The sequence below is a fragment of the Helicoverpa armigera genome, chromosome 10, assembly GCF_030705265.1.
Source record: "Helicoverpa armigera isolate CAAS_96S chromosome 10, ASM3070526v1, whole genome shotgun sequence".
Lineage (NCBI taxonomy): Eukaryota > Metazoa > Arthropoda > Insecta > Lepidoptera > Noctuidae > Helicoverpa > Helicoverpa armigera.
Window position 1 is genome coordinate 9937490 of NC_087129.1, and position 23690 is coordinate 9961179.

The window sequence follows — 23690 nt, forward strand, 5'->3', positions numbered from 1 at the left end:
GCCGATCACAACATATTCGAGAAAAAGGCTAGGCAACTGACCTGTTTTCTAATCTATAAGAACAAACCAATCGTTTCGTGCGTGCGTGCAATCGTGCATGCGTAATAAAAACGAAACGCAATATTTGTATACAATTTATTTATTGGCCCAAATTGCTTTTTCCCACAGTTCATAGTTTTTCCTCATACGTTAGTAAACATGCTATTTTATTTATAACGCGAACTGAGTTGTTGACCTTTTCTTGATAAGGTTTAAATGAAAAATAGAAAAACAAAAACTCCGTTATAATGTTGTGTTTTCTTTTATAAAGCTTCAAACTAGCATTAAAACTCAAATACAACAAAGACATAACCATTTTCCAACAAAAACGACAAGTTTATCGAAATGTAAACATCAAATCATTTCGTGGAACAATCTAATATCCATTCGAAACAGTTGCATGTCGACTACAACAAACATAAACTAAGGAATCACAATTTAAAAACAGTATTACTTAAATAAAGCCATCAGTACAATTAATTTTGTTTACCTAACCTATACATAACACACTGCAGATTAAACAGTCGGCCGACAGTCGACACGATGTTCAGACTAAAAAAAAACGAATCTAAAATAACGAAAGTTTTGAGTGCTATCAAAATTTTCAGTCGGTCTGATCCCGGCTAAATACTTACAGCCTTACTTATAAAAATCAACAAATCACCTTCTAAGTATTGTTTTAACTGATTACTACTTAAAGTCTTAAGAAGTGATTAAATTATTTTGACCTATAAACGTTGCTTAAGCATCTCTTAAGTAATGAACAGATAATGACATAAAAACATACTAATTTCTCAACACTACCGGAATGTTGGTAGCTTAAAAAAATATTTGTCATGAAAACGTTGTGTAATGGCAACAATGGCATCCGTAAAATATAAAATTAAAAAGTTGAGCTGTCAATACACCGGAAATGAAAAATCAGCTGGTACGAATCCAGCCATTTTGCTAATTAGCGGGTTAAACAAGGGTGTGAGGCTATTTAATTTGACAGCTCATTTAAGACATTGCTAAGAAAATGATTTAGTTAAGCCACGTTTATTTGTAAGATTTTTTCTTAAACACCCCTTAAGTATAACTTATTATTTAATTCACGTTTATAAAGGTAGAATTCCGTGGGTAGCGGCTGACGCAGCCGCGCGCGGCCTACGACAGTCGTCGGCCGCGCGCGACAATAGTCAATATATGAAAATGTATGGCGCCGCTGCCGAGGCCAGCGACAGTCGCGCGCGGCCGACGAATTTCGTAAGCCGCGCGCGGCATTGTCTTGAAATTAGTCGATTTTGTTCGTCCGTTCCCTCTAGTTGAAGTGCTAATTGATATCCTTGAAGAAGAAGAGGATGACGTGTTGCTGTGGCTGTATTATGAAAATAGATTACTAATCTACCCTATCTTTAAAAAGTAGAAATGATGAAGGATACTACCAAATACTGATTCAAAAGCATTTGTATTGTAATGAAAACAAAAGGTAGTTTTGCCGACTAAATAAAAAACAATTCAATTCTGGTTTTACTAAAATTCTATAGATGTTATTAAGCGCTAGACCATGTTGAGATGCATACGGCCGCGCGCGGCTTACGAAATTCGTCGGCCGCGCGCGACTGTCGCTGGCCTCGGCAGCGGCGCCATACATTTTCATATGTTGACTATTGTCGCGCGCGGCCGACGACTGTCGTAAGCCGCGCGCGGCTGTCGTAGCCGCTATCCACGGAATTCTACCTTAAGTAAGACTGCTGATCTTTGTAATGTGTGCACTACCATTCATCTTCATACTGATTTATGAGCCCAAGAAAACTATCGGCCGACTAAAAGACTGCAGTCTGTCCTAGCAGTATGAAGTAAACATTAAAAAATCTAATAAAAAAACCGTTCAGCGATCAAAAGTAAACTCGTATAGCTACGTTCATTTATTGAAGATAAACATAGGAACTAGGCCGAAGTAGGTGCACCATAGTTGTACGCTCGAGTGGGATAAGTCGTTTTGTAGAATTTATTTAATCTTCTTGAAAATACTGTTGTAATCGAACTGTGCTAATGTTTTCGGTTACCAGGCTTAATTTTCCTTTGTTTATTTTATACTTTAACTAGCTTTCCGCCCGCGGCTTCGCCCGCGTGGAATTCGGTTCACCCCTCCCGCTGTGGGTTAGCAGCGGTGAGGGAGTGTCAGACTCTTACTGACTAAAATCGTCGTGTTCCGTCCAAGGCCTTTTATATACCAGGGCCGCGGTACCTCTTTCGAACAACCCGCAGCCGCGGCTGGCCCTGGCGCTACTGGGCCCCACTGATTTCAAAACACGTTAAGACTAATTCGCGGCGAACCTTAACACCATCAACCTTATCGCCATCTATCGAGCTATCGGGAAGCTCGCGATTGAACAATGAGCTACAGGTTAAAGCGCGAGATATCATTGCACTTCTTACGTATCTTAAAAAAAAACAACGTCACCACGTTTTAAAAAGCTATCATTCCACTTCTTACGTATTTTAAAAACACATCGTTACCACGTTTTAAAAACACCCAGCGCCATCTATCGCATTCCTCAAGAACTAAATAACTTAACTAATACTTATACCAATTAGTAATTCGTTGAATTATAGTTATTTCAGGATAAGTAGATGTAAAAAAAACAGTTAAGACGATAAAACAAATTGTACGTCATCCCTCGGGAATTCCTCATTTTCGAGGATTCATTATCGTATCATTTAGCTTCTAAATTTATATGTTCATATTCGTTTGCAATATATAAGTAGATGTAAAAAAAAAAACAGTTTAGACGATTAAACAAATTGTACATCATCCCTCGGGAATTCCTCATTTTCGGGGATTCATTATCGTATCATTTAGCTTCTAAATTTACATGTTTATATTCGTTTGCAATATATTACCTTGTTTTAAACGACACACAGCGCCATCTACAATCCATCCATCAAGCAAACAATATTTTTGTTTTCCCTCGGGAATATCTATTTTTTTCGGGATAAAAAGTACCCTATTATTTAATCCGGACTTTTAACTTTACGTCTGCAAAATTTCAAAGCAATCGGTTCAGTAGTTACGGCGTGAAAGCGGAACAAACAAACAAACAAACAAACTCACTTTCCGATTTATAATATTAGTAAGGATTAGGTTGATCTAATATTGGAGGATCTAGGATTTGACTTTTGTAACTTTTTTTACTTTAACGTGGCTTTGATAAACCTGCATATAACATAAGTTTCCTCCAAGATTTTAATTAAGGGCAATGATATTGAAAACATTTTGTAATTTTGTTTATGAAAAATAAGAATAAAGTAGTGATTCATACCAAAAGGTCATTTTTTGCGAGAAATGTCCACCAAATGTCGAAATTATAGTCACAATACCGAAGGCAAACCCTGTTAGAGTCCCTACAAAGTGGTACAGTTTACTTGTACCTTTATTTGCGCAGTGTTCGCACTTAAACTGACTTCGCAAAAGAGTTTCCTACTTATGCAAGAAATAAATAAATTCACATCGTAGTTAATAAGACAGAGATATAACGTCTGTACATACTTATTAAGTTATACAAATACGTATGTTAATAAGGCAAGCATATAACAACTATACATATTTTATTGTTTACCGATTTCAAAAAGGAGTAGGTATGTATGTTTGGTTCTTGAATATCTCATGTTTGGTTGAACTGATACAGGATAGTATTTGTCAGAGTTAGGAGAAGGTTTTAGATATGTCTTTTAAGTCAGTAAAAAACCTTTTGAAGAATCGTTTCAAATCTCGACGATTGTGCCAATTCAAATAAAATAATTTTGAATTTAATATTTGAACCCCATATTATTGATCACATTTCTAGCCGTTGTTTAAATTCTATTAACCTACTTACTAAGTTAAAACAAAGTTTTCCAATTAGATACGTGTATATTTTTGTTGACGACGAACAAACACAAGCACAGACAGGTGACCAATAATTACGTTCGTTTGATCTGTCAATATTTTTGAACCGTTCCATAGAGTTTCTAACTGTAGTCAGACTTGGCTATTCCAAGTTTAATTAGTTCGTATTGACTTGGTTTTAATTAAAATGTTAGTTTGTGGTTTTGTAAGTTCATCAAGATGATAGTTTGTAGTTGTTTTATGGAATAAATTATTTTCTTACCTGAACACTGTAGACTGAACAGACGGCCAATAGTTGACTCAAAAAATAAAGTTTCCAGTTGGTCTGATACCGGCGAAATACTCGATCTTTGATATGAGTCTAAATACCATTCATCTTCATACTGATTTATGAGCCCAAAACTATCGGCCGACTAAGAGTTTGCTGTGTGCATCTTATCGTAACTGTAACAGCTCGGGGACACATAAGTTCATTTATAATTTTGAATACAACTTAAAATGTCAATACAGCAAAATATACAAAAATAATTTCAAAACAGCAACACAAAACTCAAATACAGGGCAAATATATAAAATTTTCTACACTAGTAAAGTAATGGATTTTACAGCACATGTCTATCAAAAGCGGGAGCGTTCGGAGCGAGAAATTGCCGTAAATAAATCATCATTGGACGGAGACAGCTTTATTTTCATTTCACTAATCAATTTTGTATTGAATTTTGTCGATATTTTAGTACCTTTTCTCGTATTTCTAGTGTAATTTTACTTCTTTAAATTGTACGTATAGAAGTTTTGGAAATAAACGTACTCTTTATCTGATTTTGTCTGACTTCTACTTACTGAGCATTAAGCATGTATGCTGTTTTTTGATTATAACTCATCATATTATGTCTTCTTTCACTGTAGGTGCAGTGTCAGGGAGGGAGTGTCAGTCTCTTATTGACTAAAACTCACCATGTTCCTTCTTAAGCCCTTTATGTACCAGGATCGTGATAATTCTTCATCTCCCAGTATGCTTTCTGGAAGTAAAAAAAAGTATGGATAGTAAAAGATCTCGCATCTGTTATTGGATAAACTATCGAATAAAAATCCAGCATCAAAACAATACGGCTGATTCCTATTATTTTATCAAGCTTGTATAAAAAAGAAAATACATAAAATAAACCATATTATGAGGTACATAACTATACAAGCACAATTATAGAAATAGGCAAACTAGACCCTAATAGTTGTTATCCGTAACTGAGTGGGGTCGGATTATAAGAGGTAATTGAGTTTCAGCCTCAAGTTATTTGAATATGTTATCAAACCAGCTAATGTTACCGTAATTTTTGAACAAAACTAATTTGCTCGAAGTTTGTTGTAACGAGCACTTTTAGAGAAATTGATAGATTTAGAAAATTGTGAAGGAGGCATAATTTTTCATTTCTTCTAGAACCAATTCAAATTGAAATAACAATACGTTAATCCAAAAAATACCTAAAAATAATTATTAACGAAAATAATAGTAAAAATGTTAAACACCTGTAACAACTTGTGTGACAAAATGTTTATTTTTACTTAAATCACTGATGATAATCAAAAAAACAGGCGAAAGCCTGTATCAGTGTAAAATTAGGCTCATAAAAGTCGATCCGGCAACACGGAAAAAAAGATCAAAGTAATTTAAATTCTACGAACTCCCTTCACCCTCGTCTAATAATTCAATAAGGGCAGCAAAGCAATCCTAACAGATTCAAAACGAATGGTTTAATGCAAGAGTCAACACAATTTTAAGTCCCATGCAGAAAAATCCTTTGAACATTTTTATTCATCCAATCAAATGTATAGGCTCGATTTGTCCATAATTTTATTGAATACCGTTCGGTTTTGATATTTTTAGCTAGTTTAATGGTAGAGGTTTTCAGTTCAATATTTTTATAAAATTATTGTTAAAAAAAATGCTAGCTGTATTTAATGATTGCCGCAGGCAGGATTTACGTAGAATTTTAACAGTGCAGTTTTTAAATGCATAGTTAAAATATTACTTTAACAATAGGCAGCTTATTCCACGCAGAATTACCAGGAAAGCATCTAGCCTATACAGGTTAAATAAAGTGTATAATCTCCATCCAAGTAATACAACAAAGGCCTTAGAAATTCATGTCCCAAGGCTAGACGTAAGTAAGAAATATCGCTCAGCCTGTACCTCTATTATTTAGACTGTCTACTTTTTCATTTTTAGATTATCTTGGAGCAACAGAACCGTCTCTTGATAATGATTTTCCTAGTTATAAAGGAACTAAGAAGGTAAATTGTGTAACGGGATTATTTTGTAACTTTGCTACTTGTTACGTAATAGGAAATCTTCAAGTTTGAGTGCCTCGTTTTCTTGGTATTTCTTAGTTGGGACAGAAGAGGTAAACATCTTAATATTTGCTACAACATTTGGAATCACGACCAATTCATGGGAAACCTGTAGTTGAAATGTACCTTCTTCACGTCAATAAAGGGTTGATCGGTCAAAGTTCCTTCTGCTGTAGACAATACCTTCTACGGTCGATTCTTGGATGGGTAGTTGACTTATTTCCCCGTATTTCGGAAGGGACGTTAAAGTCCGTCTTTTCTGTCATTTGTTAATATATCTTGGGAGGGAAGTCAAGAGGGAGAGGCGGAGTCTAATTTTACTTACGAATAAAAACAGTAAAATTCAAAACTGACAGCTTTATCTCAAAAATCTGTCACCATGACAGTTCGCACAGATAAACACAAGAGGTCACAGAATAAAAATAAATCAAACACCACACGTTCGGATAAACGGTAATCTAACTTCTTGAAGTTAATATAACTTTGCCTGTTTCCTATACGCATGAACATATTTTGGGAAAGCCATGAATAATAATTTTATGGTAATGCGAAATGCTTTTATCATTACTCTTTGAGTGCAAAGTTGGAGTTTTAATCTTGTGTGCTTGAATAAAAACACGTTAAAAGGGTTGGTTGACTCATCATATTTTAATTAAAATCATAATGTACTTACGATGTTTTATTACCAAATGTAAAATTAATAATTCATAAAAGCACTATTGTATGAAAAATAACCGCTGAAATAACTAAACACAGTTAAAACGTTAATCCGTCATTACGCGAAATTTTATTTGGAGCTTAAAACTGCATTAACAAATATTGAATCCGTAAAATTTTATTACCATAGGCACGTTATGTTCCAAAACAAACGTAATCCCCTTGGTAAATCCGTGAACTACTTTACTGTTTGTGGTAAATGTAATTAAAATGCTGGCCATTGATTATACGAATTAATTACGATTCTATGATTCGTTTTATGTTGTTTTGTTCGTAGTATTTAATATTAACAGTGTTTTTATTTACAAAAGAACTTTTAAAAGTAAAATGTGATTAAAGAAATCGCTTAATTTAATCCTTACTTATAAAATGCGAGAGTCATTGTCCGTCTGTCAGTTGTATTTTCACGCTAAAACCACTGAATCGATTTGGTAGGAAGCATGTAGGGACACAGCTTTCACACTTTTCTAGCTAAGACCTGAGAGGAAAGAGACAAGGGCTGCTTTTATCTGAGTGCGAGGAGTAGTTTTCTTAGGACGCAGGAAGAACCGAGAGGTATAGCTAGTTACTTTATAAAAGAGGTCATAGTTTGCCGATTTTAATGTAAAACAGAATTGCTGAAAAGAATAAATAACATTTTCAAAGCGGCTTTATTAGATTAAATTATATATTAGTCTAAAATACAAAATAACAAATTAAACGAAATAATTTAAATATGTATAAAGCTAAATAAACAATTATGTTCGCCACAAATGACTGCTGGAATACAACTTTTGTTTGTCGCAATTTAATCCCGCATAATTTTAGCTTTCTAGCATAATTTATAGCACGCAGTGGTAATACATGCAATAAATTGTGCCTCTATAATTATGTCAATTTAAATGATAAATAACTTTCATAATTTATTCTGTGCCATTCTAGTTATTTAAAGGCCATTGAGAATTTGGGCATCAGCAACAATGGAAAATTTCGATTAAATATATTTTAATTTAAATATAAACTCACCCCCAAGTGTAATATACATAAAAACAATAAATAACCTATTACGAATATTACTTTTCAAATTAAAAAAGTTTTTCCCTCACGCACTCCATTGTGAAAGAAGAAAATCCGGATAACGATATACATTAGGGCTTCTCAAAGTTTTCGCTCACCCCTTGAAAAATGGCAATGCGTAAAACGAACACATTTTTTATGAAAAATATCTTCAAGAACAGCCTTTATACTTGACAAACTACATAAACGAGCAATGAACGTTGTTGTAAGGCTGCATACCCACGTCCGATATCGGAGACCCATTTTTTGTAGGAGAGAAATAGAACACACTGATAACCACAGAGCAATGCACAATGTCCTATAAAACGTCAAAAAATCTTAGTTACAGCGTCCTACAAAAAATCCGTCCAATTATACATCCTATAAAAAGTCTGACGTTGGAAACAGCCTAATGTGTTCACTAAAGCCTTCATCAAGAATTAATTGAACTCGATTCCGTCGCAAATTCACGATTAAGCCGAGCAAAAATACACCTGCATCCTGTGGGTGCGTGAGCCCCTATTATTAAGAGAGCTAAGTAGGTGGAGTGGCGCAGTGCTGTTCCCTACAATTTGGTTAATCGCCTCGCACGAACAAGGGGTAGGGTGGGACGGGGCGGGGGGTAGCCTGCGTGACTTCGAGCTAACTTTGGTCAAGCGTAAAGTGGTGGCGGGCGCGGGAGCGTGAAACGTTGATGTATCGATTAGGTATAAATAAGTTAAATGTTTTTGAAGGTCTTTATGTAAAAAGTCTATGTAGAACACGGCAATGTTTCTTTGCTCGACAAAATGTACTTATGTTTATGGATATCTTGACATTGTGCTCGGATAGGATATAGGATCGGAAAATAGATCATCTTTTTGATAACTTTATTTACTTTTGATGATGCTATGTAAGATTATGTATACCATATAATTTTCACTTTACAGAATCAGTCTTAAAGCTCGCAGCTAATTAGGTTCATTTAAGTCAAAATAACTGAGGACCATTTATTTATGTACATTTTAAATCTGAATACCTGCCTTTTATAAACGAGAATCGCCATTTTCCGGGACCATTTCCTTCTCAAATCTAACCGTCAGTACCTCGTTCAAATTGAAAAACCGGCCAAGTGCGAGTCGGACTCGTGCACGAAGGGTTCCGTAAATTACAGTTAAATCAACCTATCTCAAAAACTATAAGAGATACTTTGATCAAACCAAAAATCGTTGAAAGAGTTAATTAGCATGCATCACCTCTATTTTTTTTAGAATTTTATACCCCGTAGTTATAAAAATAGAGGGGGGGGGACATACTTTTTACGACTTTGAGAGCTGATATCTCAAAAACCGTTCACTTTAAGAAAAATGTTTTTTAGAAAACTTTATATCATTTTAAAAGACCTTTCCATTGATACCCCACACGGGTATGTACATCGAAAAAAAAATTTCATCCCTCAGTTACATGTATGGGGGGCCCCACCCCCAATTCTTTTTTTTACTATTTAGTGTCATATTTTTGTAGCGGTTCATACAACACATATTCCCATCAAATTTCATCACTGTAGTACTTATAGTTTCCGAGTAAATCGGCTGTGACAGACGGACAGACGGACAGACGGACAGACGGACATGACGAAACTATAAGGGTTCCGTTTTTGCCATTTTGGCTACGGAACCCTAAAAAAGCAAAAATGTTTTGAAACCCGCCCCGCTACCGCCCATGACTTACCCCAAAGTCTATTGACTGTACAACAGTGTATACGAACCCAGTGAGGTCGCAACTGCCTTAGGTGTAAATAATTTGTGAAGCACTTAAAAATTTGTGTTTGCAGGCACGAAAAACCTTTGCTACGTATTTCATCGTCTACAAGATTAGGTTACAGTGAGTCGCGCTTCAAGGGTTGTTCGTAGATTAGTTTATTTTGTATATATCATGTTAAATTTTTAATGTTGAAGATAGTCTTTTGGCATCTTTGAGGTGGCTGTGTGAAATGACGTACAGTTTTCAGCTTGAATTATATTTGTTCCAAACAAATGGTCGTTTACCTAGTGTTAAGAAAATAAAACCTGGATATCGTTTTATAATGACGTCCTTCTAACGGTCAATCGGTGCAATCGGAGAACTAGAATGTAAGATGTAAGATTTCGGAACCCAAAATATTGTCCGAATAAATCGTATAGTTGTAACTTGTATGTTCCAAAACCTATCGTCAAGATCCTTTAACTAATAAAATAATAGAAATGCAATTAAACATTTCAGAAAAAAAAACTGATTTTTATCATGCAAAATCATGCCAATAAAACAAAAGCTCCATAAACACTCCACAATCTCACCTATATAGATAAACAATGTTGATACGAGAATTTTCATAATGCACAATTACCTCTTTTCATATAAAGGCCGATAGCTCGTTAGAGCGAAAATAGCTTTGAACCAACAAACACCCTTCCGCGACCTACTTAAGCTCGATACACACTATCGTTACGTTCCCACGTTCTCGTACCAATCAAATCTCGCACCTTTGATTGGAATGGAAAGGTGAAGCTACGATTTGATTGGAAGTGCAGTTGAATCTTTTTGGATTAGTTGTTGTAAAATATCTTTTAGATTTTTTTTATATTTGTAACTGTGTTGAAATAGTTGTATTATAGATCAAATGATAGGTATAGGGAGAGCTGATTAATAATAAATTGTTTTATAAAACTACCGGCTGGCATTTAGTAGGTACTGTAAAGTAGTCAAAAATAAGCTTTACATAAGTAGTTTCCACTTGTTAAGTTAATAAGAAAAGACCAAATTATACATCTTTATTTCACCAAACGAAACTTATTAAAACCATAATACCAAATTAACTAAAAATACCAAACACAAAAGACCACCGAAACCAAGCAAAACGATAACCATATTTCTCGTTCCAAGCCGCAAGCAGCAATAACGTATTGTTAGCATCGTGCTGTATTATAACCGAATTAATACTTTACCGTAGCGAGGACCGCACGACATTCTGAACTACGCCTTACTATCGCGTTGCCAAGTAAACCGGGTCTCGTGTTATTATTTAGAAATTAGTTTCTATACCATTCCTTAAAAGTATAGGAAAGAAAGTTCTCCGTAGTTTCCTACAATTTCAAATGGTAATTAAGCAAAGTTGCTTTTTGTTTTGTTTTCAATAATAGGCTGTTAGTTCGTTTGAATTTTATTCATTTGCGTTGAATATTTTAGGCTGATATTAAAATGCTATTATGTGGTTCATGATTAAATATTTAAGAAATAGGTATGAAATAAGTTTTAATGTAGAACAAAATATTTATATTAAAATGTACTAACAGTAAATTTTTGATTAGTAGGATATGGAAGTTCATTAAGTAGCCTTACATCAAATGATTAGTTATTTTAACATTAGTTTGGTATACACTGTAAAATGTTAGCAGTATCAATATATTTATAAAGTCATTATAACATAGCGGAGTCGAGCGCAAGCACCCAGCAAATTACAAATTAATTTTCGTTCCACCTCGCATACAGTTCAATGGAGAATGATTAATATTGGAAATTATTACCTACCCAACTAAATTGTTCAGGCCGAAGTTACGGACAGATAAAGTAGATCTGATCTAGCCATAAACTTCCAGAACTCCGAATAGAGCAATCTTTTAGATCTTTTTTTGCAATAAAAAGTAACCTTTTTTTGTAATAAAAGATACCCAAATGTTAGAAATGGATTCTTTATTTCTGCATTCTAAGAAAACCACTTAGTTTTCGTGAGTTTATTTAATTTAATGTTTAATTTTTAAATGATTTTTGGTTTTAATTTTTTCTGTAATGTTTAATTTTCGTGTTAAGAAAACAAATAAATCCTTACTAATATTATAAATCGGAAAGTGAGTTTGTTTGTTTGTTTGTTTGTTTGTTTGTTTGTTCCGCTTTCACGCCGTAACTACTGAACCGATTGCTTTGAAATTTTGCAGACGTAAAGTTAGAAGTCCGGATTAAATAATAGGGTACTTTTTATCCCGAAAAAATAGATATTCCCGAGGGAAAACAAAAATATTGTTTGCTTGATGGATGGATTGTAGATGGCGCTGTGTGTCGTTTAAAACAAGGTAATATATTGCAAACGAATATAAACATGTAAATTTAGAAGCTAAATGATACGATAATGAATCCCCGAAAATGAGGAATTCCCGAGGCATGATGTACAATTTGTTTAATCGTCTAAACTGTTTTTTTTACATCTACTTATATATTGCAAACGAATATGAACATATAAATTTAGAAGCTAAATGATACGATAATGAATCCTCGAAAATGAGGAATTCCCGAGGGATGACGTACAATTTGTTTTATCGTCTTAACTGTTTTTTTACATCTACTTATCCTGAAATAACTATAATTCAACGAATTACTAATTGGTATAATTATTAATACTTATAGTATTAGTTAAGTTATTTAGTTCTTGAGGTATGCCATAGATGGCGCTGGGTGTTTTTAAAACGTGGTAACGATGTGTTTTTAAAATACGTAAGAAGTGGAATGATAGCTTTTTAAAACGTGGTGACGTTGTTTTTTTTAAGATACGTAAGAAATGCAATGATATCTCGCGCTTTAAGGCTCGAGCAGACCGGATGCGTATGCGTAACCACGTCGTAGTCACGCGCGTCGTTACGCAAGCGGTGTGGCCTGTCTCATACATTTGCATACATTACAACTCATGGTTACGCCGTAACTACGCGCGTGACTACGCTTACGTCTACGCATACGCATCCGGTCTGCTGGAGCCTTTAACCTGTAGCTCATTGTTCAATCGCGAGCTTCCCGATAGCTCGATAGATGGCGTTGTGCTTTTCTGTATCGCGGTGTTAAGGTTCGCCGCGAATTAGTCTTAAGGTGTTTTGAAATCAGTGAGGCCCAGTAGGGCCAGGGCCAGCCGGGGCTGCGGGTTGTTCGAAAGTGATACCGCGGCCCTGGTATATAAAAGGCCTAGGACGGAACACGACGATTTTAGTCAGTAAGAGTCTGACACTCCCTCTCACCGCTGCTAACCCAATTCCAACAGACCTCCCATTTCAATTTAAAAGACTACAATTTCCTATAAGGGTTTCATTTGCAATGACCATTAATAAAGCACAAAGCCAAACTCTAAGGGTTGCTGGAGTACACTTAGAAAAACATTGTTTTTCGCATGGTCAGCTCTATGTAGCGTGTTCCCGGGTTTCCAGTGCCCAAAATCTGCATGTTTTTGCTCCACAAGGGAAAACGTATAATATAGTGTACCATTCAGTTTTGGTTTAACAACTAATCGTATCCAGCGTTACATCGCGCTTCTTAGCCTACCACCACACAAAACGTTACAATTTTTCCGTGGGAATGAGAAGTTTTCTTATAGTTGTGATTTATACCGCAATATAACCGAATTCCACGCGGGCGAAGCCGCGGGCGGAAAGCTAGTTAACTATAAAACCTAATTCTGCGAAATATAAAAACTAAAAGCAGAGTAGGTCATGTAATAAGTTCGAAATGTAATTCATTCAAATTAGTACTTTTATCGAATTTACTAGAAAATAATACATTTAATATCCATAGTGTTATAATAACTAAAACATCGATGAACAAAGAACACAATTACAAAACGCCAGCCGTAGATGCTACAATTGCGATAAAAAAAAGCATAAATCACATTGAATCTCTGCAACCGACGTCCAACATACACGACAAGATAATTAATTACAAGCAATGCCACATCCAAAATGTGCTGACGCCTCATTGTTTATCAATGTTTCGAAAGACGCAACACAAAGGATGAAAACATCCAATTATATTATTCCACTTAAATGAATGTGAATTAACTTCAATTATTTTTGTCAAGCGAAGTCTTTCCGTTTTCATAATAAATATGACTTAAATTACTGTTTAATTTCAAAATAATAGCTTGTAAAATCTGTCTTTGATGAAAAAGCAATACGGCTATATTGTGCATTTTATTTTTTAAATAAATTTATCTTTCACGCTGTTTGCCAATATTTCACGTTTTTAAAATGCAAAGTTTTAAAGGAGCTGTATTTTTTTAGGGGATATTATAAATTGCATATCAAATAAATAATCGCCTATCAATAAATACTCATCATTTATATTCTTTTTTACATCAAATAACTTACTTCACTACAAATAAACTAAATGTTTAACAAAACTCAAACTGCAGATAATTCGAAATGATACATCAATATGACATTGCTTTTTTTATTATAATGCAATACAGTTTAATTTAGTCTTGTACAAAAATACTACATACATAGCATTAATACTGACTGCACAGCAAATTTTCCATATTTCATAGCAAAATAACTATCCCAGTCGCATATTAACCAGTAAGTACAACAAAACCTATTCATCATATTTGTCTTAATTTTCAAGAAGCCATGCTCGGCCAATTTAATGATTATTATAACAAAAAAATCCTGTCACATTGCATTATTTCTAAAACCAGAACAAATTAACTGAAAAGGTTCGCGGCTTCGCGCGCTTTTTCGTCACTGGAGTGCAGAGTGGCGCGAGCGAGTAAGATAGAGTTCAATTAAAAAACATTGTATTAAAAATTGAAGCTAGTAACGAAAGCGAATCGCTGCAAAACCGACTCCACGTAGTCTTGTTTGCCTACCCCTAGAGTGCAATTCAAAACCGCGTAGGCGCGGAGGGGCGAGGCGGCCTGCGAGCTGAGGAGCAGGTAGTTTTAACGCTCGCCGACGCGGTTGAGGCTGGCCGGCTCTGCCGGCCAGTAAGCCGAAGCTGCGGTGGTGAGCGTGAAAATCATCTGCGACGATAAGCTCGCATGGGACCGCCCGCGCCGGAGCCCCGCAGCGCCGGAGCCGTGACAGAAGCCATGCTTGCTGCATGTTGCATGCTTACTTCCATGTTTCATGCCTGCTTACATGCTGCATGCCTTCTTGCATGCTTCAGGCTTGTTTGCATGCTTCTTACAGGAAAATAAAAATTCCAAAACTATGCCAAAAGATGATTCTGACTATAAACATTCTGAAATATGATATTATAGTAGTAGCCTTTTAATGACTACTTATATGAAATGTATGCTAAAAGGAAATACTGACAATGACTGACAATGCACCAGCCCCATTTTTTTTAAGAACTATAGTATGTATGTGCAAGCATATCATCGGACTTGCGATCCGACTCAAGTACGTGGCGCCACCTGCAGAAGCTAAAAATGTTGCCTATTGGGCAAAAAAGGAAGCGTGAACGCTTATAAATAATTCAATAAATTACAATTTTGTATTTAATTTTATATTTTTTTGCTGATCTCATTATGCCGTAATTAATAAATAATAAGATGACTGTGACTAATAAAAAGCTGTTTTATTCAGAAAAACTGCTGTAAATAATATAAAAATAGAAGCTATATTTAAAAGAAAAAGAGTTAACATGTATAATGTGCATTAAGATTATTAGCTGTGCATTGATGAAAAAGCTTTTGCTTTAGGAAAAATCGCTGTACGCTGCGAAAATAAATTGTAGTGTGTTTAGTGATATTTTGAGTTGAATATTTTGCTGTGCAATCAGTACCTAATTTTGATGGGAATTCGGAATCTTATTGCATAGAAAAAGGATATTTTTTGATTTGCGTTTAAATACTACCCTTTTTTTAGCAAACAAAGTGATCATCACTTAAACTCTAATTAATTTATCATTCATTCAGTACACTTACAAAGACTTTTGAAACAAAGAAAGCATGTATAACAAAATGTCAACAACTTTTATAGCTCTATTTTAGTGTTTGACAAGGATTCTGAATATGGATTTAGAATCCCAAGGATTAACAATCATGGTAATGGTCTAAGTAGAACGATTCTCAGTCAAAGTCAAATGTTTTTATTCCAAATACGCCTTATGAAACGTCACACTAATTGGATGAAACGAAAAGTTGGTTGCATGGAAGAACCGGCAAGAAATTTCATACTATATTTCAATACCTTTATCATAATTATTTACGAAAACCATAAAAAATAACAAAAAATTCGCGATCCCTCAAACTTGCCACATGACTAAGCAAAAAACAGAATCGACATTTTCGCATGATCAATAACGAAACTCCTACCGTGATTAATTAAAGCGAAAATTTTCACATAATTAAATCTTGTTGAAAACGTTTAAACGTCGTAAATCTTTAGTTGAATGCCGTCTTCGCAAATTGAGGTTAAAAGTATCCCTCAAAAGATGAGTTACGCAACCAAACGGAACACAGAAATTAATTTTGTGAAAATATCACGTAACTTTTGTGCCGGTCGCTGGTTATGTTAAAGTTATTTATTTTATATGGTCATACCACAGAAGAAGTGTATGCATATGTGTTTAAATATATGAAGTATATTTTTACTGTAGGTATTCACAGTGGGTACGTATGAATAAAAAAGGGAAAAAGCAAAATTTCTCCGTCTGAAACAATATTGAAACCATATTTAGGTACATGCCAACACATAAAGTATGAACGATTTCATACCGAGGGTTACCGTAATTTTCTGACTATAATGATTATTAAAATATATCTTAAGGGTTAAGATCTTAACAATGGCAATGTATATCTTTAGGTAATATTTGCGAAATGTTACTAAAACTTGATCCTAAAAGACTTTCGAAGATTTTGAAATACGTGATACAAACAGTAAAAAAACCCTAATTTAAAAAAAAAACTAGCTAAACAAATAAACATCAATCCAAGGACATGTTTATTTTGCAAAAGGTTAAAAGTTGAAGTTTATTTTCGTTTCGCTTTAAATTAATGAAATGCGACCGTCGACCAATTTGTAATTCTATACGCATTTGTTTTGGAAATCTTTTAAAGGGTATTTATTTCTAATTGCGTCTTAAAAAATCTAAACTGATTTTTTCATAATATCAATTACTTTTTTTTGGTAATCTATTCAGATAAACCACATTTTCTTTCAACTTGAAAATAAGCTTCATTTTCCTTTTAATTATAATGAAAAACTTACACGGTCGGATAATTTGAGATGGATCAGAAAAATATTTTAGTACCTATCGTTGCTAAGCGTGGGAGCAATTACTTAAAGATTGGAGCTGTTTTCAAAAAAATATGACTTACAATGTCGGAAAATAAACAAGGTACAAGGTCAAGAAAAAACCTTTACTGTTCGCTATCTAGAGAAAAATCTTCGGTCAACAAGACGGCGTAATCTAACTTATGTATTACGTATATTGTTGGTTTCTTCCACAATTCGGTCGGCTATCGCTGTCTGAGCATTCTCGCAAAGATTTATAACCAAGACTCTTTTCTCTAATATTGTTTACTTCGGTAATGGTCGGTTTTATTACTGCTATCCATTCGGCTTGTTTTATTTCTTCGTTATTTGGATTATCGGCTGTTAGAAGTTATGAGATATTAACGAATGTTGAGAACTGCTTTGCTGTTTCGATTTGTTGTTATTGGTTTATTAATTTTAGGTTCTTTTCTATTTGAAAAGGCATCTGGTTTTGTATCTTTTAAAGTTAAGTAGATTTTTAGGTTGAGTGAGTTCACATAATACCTCGTACTCTAAATTTAATTTCTAAAATTCTACATGGATTTTTATACTCTAACCTTATTACTGTAAAAGCGTGGGTATATCAAATACATGGGTCATACACAACTAACCTTAAGACATTTACTCACAAACTCTATACGAAACAATAAACTTCAATAAATAAACATCACAACACACGCAAAGCTAATCGAAAAACACAAAATATAAATCAGCCAGCTATAAAGCTAACCCATTAAAGTTCCACCACGACCACAATACCAAGACCGGGAGCATTCAACACTACATCTTCATTTAAGAGCCGAATCCTTACAAATTGCAGTGGAAACCCACCGCGTAACTAATCCGTAGTTTTTCCTCCATTCCTAGACAAACATTTAAGCTCTTTATTCAACGAAAAACCAGGTTTATTCCAAGAAAACCCAGGACATAATTTTACAGTGCAGAAACTGGACAGATAAAAACTATTCTGTCTCTAACATCTGCAATGCGTATTAAACTAAACATATGCTTACAAAGTGACTTTTATGTTATATCTTAGCATCAAATGTGGCTTGAAAATATAGCTTAAGATACTCGGGTGTAATGTTTGGCCAATTTAGTTTAGTTGGACTAAACTCGTTAGGTTAAACCCTCTTTTGCATATGATAGTGTAATGTAACCCCTGAAATATAAAGCCCTAAGCTTGTTTCGAGCTTTACTTGAAATTCATGCTCAAACTATTTTGGAACTATATTTTCGTTTATATGTAGTACGACGACAGTTTTCTCATGAGAAGTACGGAAAAAATCTGTTTAGAGAAAGATTTCGACTATCGAGCAAAGCCATAAAAATATAAGAATTAGGGCAATCTTCAAAATATCTTAAACAAATAAAACAGGCATAATAATACTTTAATCGGAAAAAAATAAAATAATATTATTGGCAAACAAAAAGTTTTGACATTTCCATCCGCCCCTGTAAAAATATGTTGGGGCTTCGCTATAAAATTACCGGCGAACCCTTCCTCCGTTGTTTTGTTCCGAACCCTTGTAGTCGGCCATTTTGTGATATTCAATACCGTCAGAAACAACAATAGCAAGGCTCGTAGTTTATTATCATGTATGTTATTAGCATCGGGTCGGCCGAAAGTGGGAACAATTGGGAACTAGTACTGTTTCAATGTTCGCTCGCGGATCTTGACGTGTTATTATAAGAAGTTTTGTGTTGTACCATTTTTTCTTTGAATTTTTTTGTATATGGAGTGTTTGATTATTTTTTATACTTTTGTAATTTTATATGTATTAATTATTCAGTTAGTGGACGCGGCTAATTTTTGAAAACATAAAGTCAAACATGGTTATGCTCATAATACAAAAATATTCAAGTTCTTTTGCGTCATCATCCTCTGAGCCTTTTTCCCAACTACGTTGGAGTCGGGTTTTTTTAAGTGCATTTGTTTATTTATATGAAATAGCTTTCTTTATCTGGCAATACAAACTGTTTTTCTTCGTAATCGTATCAGCGTCGTCTAAACTAATAAAATTCACTAAATTGATGAAATCTGTAAAACACGTCTCATGTATTAGAGACAAAATTAAATTTCTGTAGAGAAATGTTTTTCTCGAGATTTCTCAAAGAGTCTTTTTATCTAAGTTTTATGTCTAGTTAAATTAGTGAAGCTTGAAACATAATGCTCTGGAAAATTTGTAATCCTTTTCTTATAATGAAGTCTTATTGTATACCTTTCAGAGTTCTCATTTGCAATATGAATAAATAAAAACATTTGCATGTTTACTGAGAGAAATTTAAATAAGAAGTACATAATATACCAAACAACGTGCATTTGTACCTCTTTGCTTAATTTCGCTTTTTCGTTTTATTACAAACGAACTGAAAATGAAACCATTCCAACATTTAAAAGATGCAGTTTTTTATATTTTTTGTGAATTTTTAACTATTCTGCCTTTCAGAACATACTTATAGCGATAATTAGCCTTATAAAATACGAATGATTGTCCTTCACAAAGACACCTTTACGTAAAGAAATGGTAATAAAATTCACCTTTAAACAAAGCATTATTTCGCGTCTCAACGCCTAGCAACAATGATTATGAAACTTAGAACAAAAACCAAGAAGTTCCAAAGGGACCAGGTGTCTTTTTAAATGACAGGATAAAAACTGATAGGGATGCTTTTCATTTTAAAATGTCCTCAAGGTCGGACTTGGTAACGGTTTTTAATATTATTCGGTAAGAGTTTTTCTTTATAAAGCTGACACTGATTTAAGATCCAATTACTTCTTGGACAAAAACTTGCTTACACTAGGTACCTTTTTCTGATTGTTTTTTTTTATCATAATCACGTAGTAATGTATTCAAAAGGTTATTCTAAAAAAAAATTGTTAGTAATTATTGAACGAAATTAGCAAAGCCGTACATTGGTTTTCAATTTGAGATGAGTAACTTACTCGTATGGATGGATACATCGTCAAACGTATCATTATTTCAAATAATCTCTCGTTCATCAAAAACGTATAAGTAATAACATGGAACTGTGTCAAAATTATGTGTCACGACTAAAAGCCCTAAAACAGTACTTACACATTAAAACAACATTAGCGTGCTCGAGTTTCTTACAAAGTTACTAAAAGCATTTTGAAGCAAGGTTACCGAACAAATATTAGGAACGTGAGACTCGTTACTTGTTTGCCCTTCCCGTAATTTGATATGCATTGTGAGATGTTTTTTATTCGCAATATCCGATATTTACTTTCACACTTTGTGTCCGAATAAACAGATATGGATTGCCTACTGCGGTGAAAAGACTGCAGTATTTTATTAACTGAACAATCCCATCAACTTCTGAATAATATTTTTATTGTAAATAAAATAAACTTCACGTTTTTCGTGTGATGAAAAAGCTTTCACAAATATTAAATAATATCTTCCACGTGGATATCGATCTTTGTATACGCAGAATTGTAATAATCCGCCGAGTTATAAAACCAACCGATTTGCCATTTCCAATATCATACGGTGGTTCTGTACAATATTTATAACAATCTGTACAAAAAACTACATTCATCATTCATCCACAGTCACATTTCCATTGTCCGATAAATTTTTCCTTGCATAAAAAATGCTGCATACATCGGAACGTTGCGAGTCAAAATGGCGTCGCATGCATAGCCAGTGTGACGTCAGTCACTCAAGTGATGTTCACACACGTGATCGGTTTTACGAAGTTACCAGTAGAGCAGACACGGATAATAAAGTTGTCCGCGTTAATCTATTCCAGTCCTACCGCACTATATTTGCAAAGGGTTTAAATGGGGGAAAAGTAACTCGGAGTTTGAGTCAATTTACTAAAATTTATGCGAGAGGTGGACTGCGTTTGTGACTCCTCTTTAAGTTCTATAGGATTGTGTTTAATGAGCTTCTGAAAAATTATCCGTTAAGTTACTATACAAATTAAAATAGTTACTTACTTTCAGGAAACATTTAAATATATAAATAGTCTCTAGTATCTAAGTCAAAAAGCGTGAAGCACGATATCCAATACAAACCCTTATTTACTATCAATACCTTGGCATTACCAATTCTAATTTCAGCCCTCTCATTCACAGTGTCATCAGCACAACGCGAGCTCGGCAAGGGTTCGCCCACAAACGCCTCAGCAACCGCATCACCTGCCGGATCCGTGGACAATGCGATCCGGTCCGGTGCGGCCCTCGACGGCCCGAGGCCCACGCCCCGGACCGGGCCGTACTTCGATCTGATGGCGTCTAAGAACGTGACAGCCTTGCTCGGAAAGACGGCGTACTTGAATTGCCGTGTCAAGAATTTAGGAAATAAAACGGTAAGTGTTCTGTGATATCTATTTTTTACCTGAGTGCTAAGAATGGTTTTGTTGTATTGTCAATGTATTGGGTATCGTTACATTATCTGATTTGGACTATATCAATACTTATGTATTGAAAATTAATGATTAAGGGAAGATTATTGTCATGCAATTGCGTACTCCGATCCAATTACTGCTGAATTCCGAGTTCATTTTTTTCATGACTTTCTTCTACAATATGTACTGACCAATGGAAAATTATGTTATGGAAACCAATAAGCAATTATTACAAATAATGAAGGCCACTGAACCAGATAATCACATAAGTCATTAGTGTAATGATGATAAAAGGTGTATCTAAGGCACCATTAACCGCACCACGTAAATGAAATATACTTAGAAATGAACATGTAATGTAGGACAAAGCTACACATTAGTTATTTATGAACAACAAAAGCTTAGGATATTACCCATATACCGAAGATAGGAGATAGCTTTTTTCATAAAAATAAAGTAATGTTACATTTGTTTATGTAGCAGTAAACACATAAATTGTTGTATTTTCCACTTCAATATATGAGCAGCGAAATTTTTAGAGCATTTCAAATTTTTTTATTTTTTATTACGGAAATTTATTTATTAATTACAATACTAATATTTACAATAAAAATCAAAAACTATCCTAGTTAAACAAACAACTAAAAAGCGTCAAACAATTCGTCCCCATCGCTGTCAACTGGGAGCGTGCCCAAGAGGCTGGCAGCATTACCTCGTTGGATCGCCATGCTGATTCTTTGTCTGAGGTAATAGCCAGCCTTCTGGTCACGAGAAGCGTCAACCAGTCGCCTAGAAAGATCTTTAAATAGAATGTGGGCATTCGGACCCCACGACCCGAGGGTTTCAACCCCAAACGGTTCGAAAATATAGTTTCCGACAAGGCCACTATATTTCCGCCGCTTGAGGTTCTCCGCAGCCGCAGCGGCAGCAGCAGCACAGCACGCAGAACTTGGAAGGTGTGATGGCGCAAGAGTATCGACACAGGTTGCGTCCCATACTAAAGGCCTACCCATCTTCCAAGGGAATAACGACATGCCGTCTGGTCTCTTACCGTCGTCGCGTGCCAGGCCGTTTGGTTCTAATACAGCTGGTACCCCGACGGCAACAAGAGCTCGACGTATAATGTCATTTATGTTTGCATGCCGCGCAATACGGCCCGCACTGCGGCTGCACGACAGGCCGTGGTGTCCGAGGCTGGTGACAGCCTCACCACAGTGGCAGCGATGGGAGCAGCACGGTGCTCCTATACGTAAACAAGTAGCGAGGCGGAAAGTTGTATCGTCAAACATGGTGCCAATGTTTGACGACGGTAGTGCCTGAAGCCAAAGCCCCGACTCCCATCTACCCACAGCCAGTAGGCGCGCTCGCTCAGCAGGAGTAATTGCCGTTTCTATCAAACTATTCCGGGTTACTCTGCAGAGCGGCTCATCCCACTGTCTTTGGGAAGACGGGTTGCTGGGTAAATTTTCGTTCGGGCAAGTAATTTTCCATGCATCCATAGCCTCGGCTAAATACGGCACCTCGAAATCAGCTAGTGTTGGAGTAAGAATATTCCTGGTTAATTTCTCGGTGCCGTGAACCGAGGATATGAATGCCGGTAAACTAATACTGGTAATTTTGCGGACGCCGAGACCTGCCATCCGGATGGGCAATGTGGCTTGTTGCCAGGCTCGGTCGTCCAGGGCCACATTGAGAATGGAGCTGAGGGTATGGCGGATAATTTTATCAATTGGGTCTAAAAGGTGGCTATGTTTAAAGAGATGAGAAGAACGAACGGAGGTAATGTGTAAATTTAGGACCAAAACAGCAGTGTCGAATAATTGTGATGGCCGAATGCATTGATATTTTCTGTAGGCGTTCCGAAATATCGTTGAAATTATCAATTTTTTCCGAAATAAATGTAGAAAAAGATTGGTCTAGGATGGGAGCCCCAAGGAGGCGGAGAGACTGTTTATCTATAATTTTAATCTGTGGTGCTAATGATTGAAATTTGGATATTGTCATTTGTCTGTCAGTAATAAATAATTCACATTTTGTACAATTTAGTTCTAAACCAATGGAATGAAATTTATGTTTTAAATGAATGAAATCCTGAAATACGGTCTCTACATCGCCTCCCAGGGTCCCATCATCTAGATACCAAACGTTGAATTTGGAATTTCTAATAGATTACGAATTTGAGTATTCCATAGAGTTTGGATGCATCTGTAGAAACTGATCATCAAAATAATCAAATCGAGTTTGTAATCTTACCGCAAGGCTCAGACTTTTCT

General features: G+C 35.2%; 1 protein-coding gene across 3 annotated transcripts in view; it reads left to right on the top strand.

Annotated features, from left to right (window-relative positions):
• Positions 1-23690, top strand: part of LOC110370996 (lachesin) — a 98995-nt gene that overhangs the window by 63959 nt on the left and 11346 nt on the right. For all 3 annotated transcript variants that reach the window (XM_064036650.1, XM_064036649.1, XM_021327044.3), the window contains exon 3: positions 21146-21378. In XM_064036650.1, the coding sequence (XP_063892720.1) occupies positions 21146-21378 (233 nt within the window). The remainder of the gene's footprint in view (positions 1-21145; positions 21379-23690) is intronic.